General features: G+C 58.0%; 1 protein-coding gene across 2 annotated transcripts; it reads left to right on the plus strand.

Annotated features, from left to right (window-relative positions):
- The first annotated feature begins 543 nt into the window (after window positions 1-543).
- LOC117837383 (cytochrome P450 734A2) lies at window positions 544-3,915 on the plus strand. 2 transcript variants are annotated; one of them, XM_034717028.2, is made up of 5 exons: window positions 544-1,100; window positions 1,775-1,998; window positions 2,105-2,355; window positions 2,468-2,867; window positions 2,968-3,915. In XM_034717028.2, exons 1-5 carry the CDS (start codon window positions 794-796, stop codon window positions 3,466-3,468), a joined length of 1,683 nt encoding a protein of 560 aa, XP_034572919.1. In that variant the 5' UTR covers window positions 544-793; the 3' UTR covers window positions 3,469-3,915. The 2 variants fall into 2 exon arrangements, with proteins under 2 accessions (XP_034572919.1, XP_034572994.1); XM_034717103.2 differs by lacking the exon at window positions 544-1,100 and adding an exon at window positions 1,140-1,635.
- The last annotated feature ends 233 nt before the right edge of the window (window positions 3,916-4,148 follow it).

Raw genomic sequence — 4,148 nt, forward strand, 5'->3', positions numbered from 1 at the left:
AAATATTCTAAAACAAAAGGTACTAGTTAAAGACTTAAAGGTATAGTATATTGGGAGACCATGTCAGCAGCCAAAACTTCACTTATTGCGATTGGAGGGAGTAATTTATTGTCATTTAACTTAAATATATGACGTCTAGGACGAGTTAGTTAGTCCTGTTCTAAACATCGTATATTTAAAGATGGAGGTGGTATATTCTTAGAGAGATTGCTTGTGAAAGCTTGTGATCGAATTTCGGTTTCATGTTCTCCTTAAATATATGCCACTATGAAACTCCAAGGTTAACAGAGGTCTCTGCAATTAAAGAAGATAAAATGAATTTATTTGCTCTTTGCCCCCCACCAAACATGAGACTATGAGAGTATGAAACATCACAAGCCACACACACCATCCATCCAAGATGGTCAATTAAACAAAAGTTGCCAAAGCCCACCTCGTTGACCCTCCCACCCCCAAGCTCCCAAACGAAACGCCACCACCTCCCCCTCTCGCTCACCTCCCTCCCTGGCTGGCTCTCCCTGCGCCACCGCCCGCCCCCCGGCCCCATCGCCGCCGGAACGCGGCCTCCCCTCCCCTCCACACTATATAACCGCCCTCCCCTTCCCTCCCTCGCCTTCCCTTCTCACCCCAAAACCCCACGCCATTACCACCACCACCACCTTCCTTCCGAGGCCCCCCTCTCCGCCTGCCTTTCACGAACGCGCACGGCCATTTACAAGGAGCAAGCGAACGCTCTCCGTTCCCAGCTCTGCCCTGTTTCGTTCCAAGAAACAGGGGACAGGAGCCGGCGGCAATGGGGGAGGAGATGGACGCGGGATGGCTGACGTGGCGCGCGGCGGCGGCGCTCGCCGTGGCGGCGTGGCTGGCGCTGCCCGTGGCGGCGCGCATCGCGGACGCGCTGTGGTGGCGACCCCGGCGGCTGGAGGCGCACTTCGCGGCGCAGGGGGTGCGCGGCCCGCCGTACCGCTTCCTGCTGGGCTCCGTCAAGGAGATGGTGGGGCTCATGGCGGAGGCGTCGTCGAAGCCCATGTCGCCGGCCACCTCCCACAACGCGCTCCCCCGCGTGCTCGCCTTCTACCACTACTGGCGGAAGATCTACGGTGCGTGGCCTCCCCCTTCTTCCTCCTCCGTCCTTCCCACCTCTCGCTTTCGCCCATGTGTTTCGTCGCCGGGCATGTGTCGCCCCCCGCCCCCCAGCCTGATTGCTCGCTCTCATCTTTTTGGCCGGTTTCGGTTGCGCCTCCGTGATCTGTTCCCTCCCTCCCTCCCTCCCTCTCTCTCTCTCTCTCTCTCCCCCTCTCTCTCTCCCTCTCTCTCTCCTGCAGAATTGCTTCCCTGTGCGTGTCGTTTGCGCCCAGGGGCTCAGCTTTTGTCTCTTCTTGTCAGCACAGCGCAGCTTCTCTCTCTCTCTCTCTCTCCATCTCTATCCATTTGCGCATATGGGGTGCTTTTACTCCTCTTCGTTCTTCAGTAATCTCACCTGCCATGCTGCTGCCATGGCTCGCTCCTGCAGCAGCTCTCTCTCTCTCTCTGCTCCTGTCCTTCCCCTGCTCGCCTTGCCCCTCTGGCTGGCTCTTGCATTCAATGGGGCTGGGCTTGGATCATGAGCGGAGCACATGGGAGGGAACCTGCGCAGTACAAGTCTTTTCCTTTCCTTTTTTTTTCTCCCGTTGGTTTCCGTGTCGTTCTTCTTGGTAATCCGCGGCCGGCGATCGAGGTCGTCCATGGATGGATCGGTTGGCTGATTGATTTCGCATGGTGTGCACTTGTGCAGGGCCGACGTTCCTGATCTGGTTCGGGCCGACGCCGCGGCTGACGGTGGCGGAGCCCGAGCTGGTGCGGGAGATCTTCCTCACGCGCGCCGACGCCTTCGACCGCTACGAGGCGCACCCCATCGTGCGCCAGCTCGAGGGCGACGGCCTCGTCAGCCTCCACGGCGACAAGTGGGCGCTCCACCGCCGCGTCCTCACCGACGCCTTCTACCCGGAGAACCTCAACGTGAGTGCCCCGCCGCCGCGCCGTGGCGCCATACTCTTCTGGTGTACGCGCACTTCGTGCCGCCGGCGGATGGCCGCTGACGCCGCGCCCTCTCTATGTTTTGCAGCGGCTGGTGCCACACGTCGGCAGGTCGGTGGCGGCGCTGGCGGAGGAGTGGCGCGCCATGGCGGCCTCCGGCGGGAGCGGCGAGGTGGAGGTGGACGTCGCCGAGTGGTTCCAGGCGGTCACGGAGGAGGCCATCACGCGCGCCACCTTCGGCCGCAGCTACCACGACGGCCGTGCCGTGTTCGCCATGCAAGGCCGCCTCATGGCCTTCGCCTCCGAGGCCTTCCGCAAGGTCCTCGTCCCCGGCTACCGGTACGCTCTCGATCTCTCGCTCTCCGGTGCCGCCATTGATCCCGGCCAACCCGTCTTCTCTGCTGATTTTAAGGAAGACAGCGAGTGACAAAAAAGATGCTCCTCGTTGCAGGTTCTTGCCGACCAAGAAGAACTGGCAGTCGTGGAAGCTGGACAGGGAGATACGGCGGAGCCTGACCCGGCTCATCGCCCGGCGCAGCGACGAGGCCGAGGCGGAGAACGCCGACGACGCCGGAGCCTTCCGTGACCTCCTCGGCGCCATGATCAATGCCGGCGAAAGGAGGAGGGCGCGGGCGCTGGCGCCGGCGGCGGCGATCCCGGTGGAGGACATGCTGGAGGAATGCAAGACATTCTTCTTCGCCGGGAAGCAGACCACGACGAACCTCCTGACCTGGGCCACCGTGCTCCTCGCCATGCACCCGGAGTGGCAGGAGCGCGCCCGCCGCGAGGTCCTCGACGTCTGCGGCGCCGACGAGCTCCCCTCCAAGGAGCACCTCCCCAGGCTGAAGATGGTGAGTCCCACTGCGGTCGATTTTTCGAATTTTCTACCGTGGGCATTTCGGTCATTTCCGGCGCTGACATACAGAGCCGTTCGTTTTCCTCGTGTTGCAGCTCGGCATGATCATCAACGAGACCCTTCGGCTTTACCCGCCGGCGGTGGCCACCATCCGCCGTGCCAAGACCGACGTCCAGCTCTCTGATGGGTGCATGATCCCTCGTGACATGGAGCTTCTCATCCCGATCATGGCCATCCACCACGACACGAGGTTCTGGGGTCAAGACGCGGCGCAATTCAACCCCATGCGGTTCGCCGAGGGCACGGCCAGGGCAGGGAAGCACCCCCTGGCGTTTATACCGTTTGGCCTCGGCTCCCGGATGTGCATAGGCCAGAACCTAGCTCGACTGGAAGCCAAGCTCACCATGGCCATCCTACTCCAGCGCTTCGAGATGCGGACTTCTCCGAACTACATACACGCACCGACGGTCCTGATGCTCCTCTACCCGCAATACGGAGCGCCGGTGATCTTCCGGCCTCGGTCAGCTCATCCGTCAGATCCGGCAGCCCAAACAGCTTCCCCTGCCCCAAGCCTCACATTCAAAAGGTTTCCATGAGGCAGGCCGAGGAGCTCCCCCAGAAAACCATAGGACATATCCAGAATGACCCAAATACCCCTCCCCAACCTCCCCTGTGTATATGCCAAGCGATACTAAAAGCCAAGAAGCACTAACTTTTTGTCCTAGCCTGCGCCTCGGGGCCTACCCAGGTTGCCCGGAAATGCCCTCCTTAACAGACCGGATCAGGCCCAGCCTTTTTTAAGATTTGATGACACACAACGGGGTGGGACCCCCTGTTTTTGTTCCTTGCCCATGGCAGCTGGTGTATGTATCTGTATAGAAGGTTTTATTCCGTCTCCTACACTTAGTAGAGACGAAAATGCAATGAGAAAAAAAAAGAGAGAGATTGAGATGGCAGAGAAAATGCAGCGGCGTCTGTTTACGGGGTGCTTCGATCTTTTAATCCGGATTAAAATTCAGGTCACATCAAATATTCGAAGGCTACTTAGAAAGATTAAATATGAGCTAATTATAAAACTAATTACACGGATGGAAGCTAATTCACGATACGAATCTATTAAGCCTAATTAATTCATCATTAGCACATATTTACTGGAGCATCACATTGTCAAATCATGGACTAATTAGACTTAATAGATTCATCTCACAAATTAGTCTCCATCTGTGCAATTGGTTTTGTAATTAGTCTATATTTAATACTTCTAATTAGTATCTAA

Source organism: Setaria viridis, chromosome 1 (assembly GCF_005286985.2).
Source record: "Setaria viridis chromosome 1, Setaria_viridis_v4.0, whole genome shotgun sequence".
In the NCBI taxonomy this organism is placed as follows: domain Eukaryota; kingdom Viridiplantae; phylum Streptophyta; class Magnoliopsida; order Poales; family Poaceae; genus Setaria; species Setaria viridis.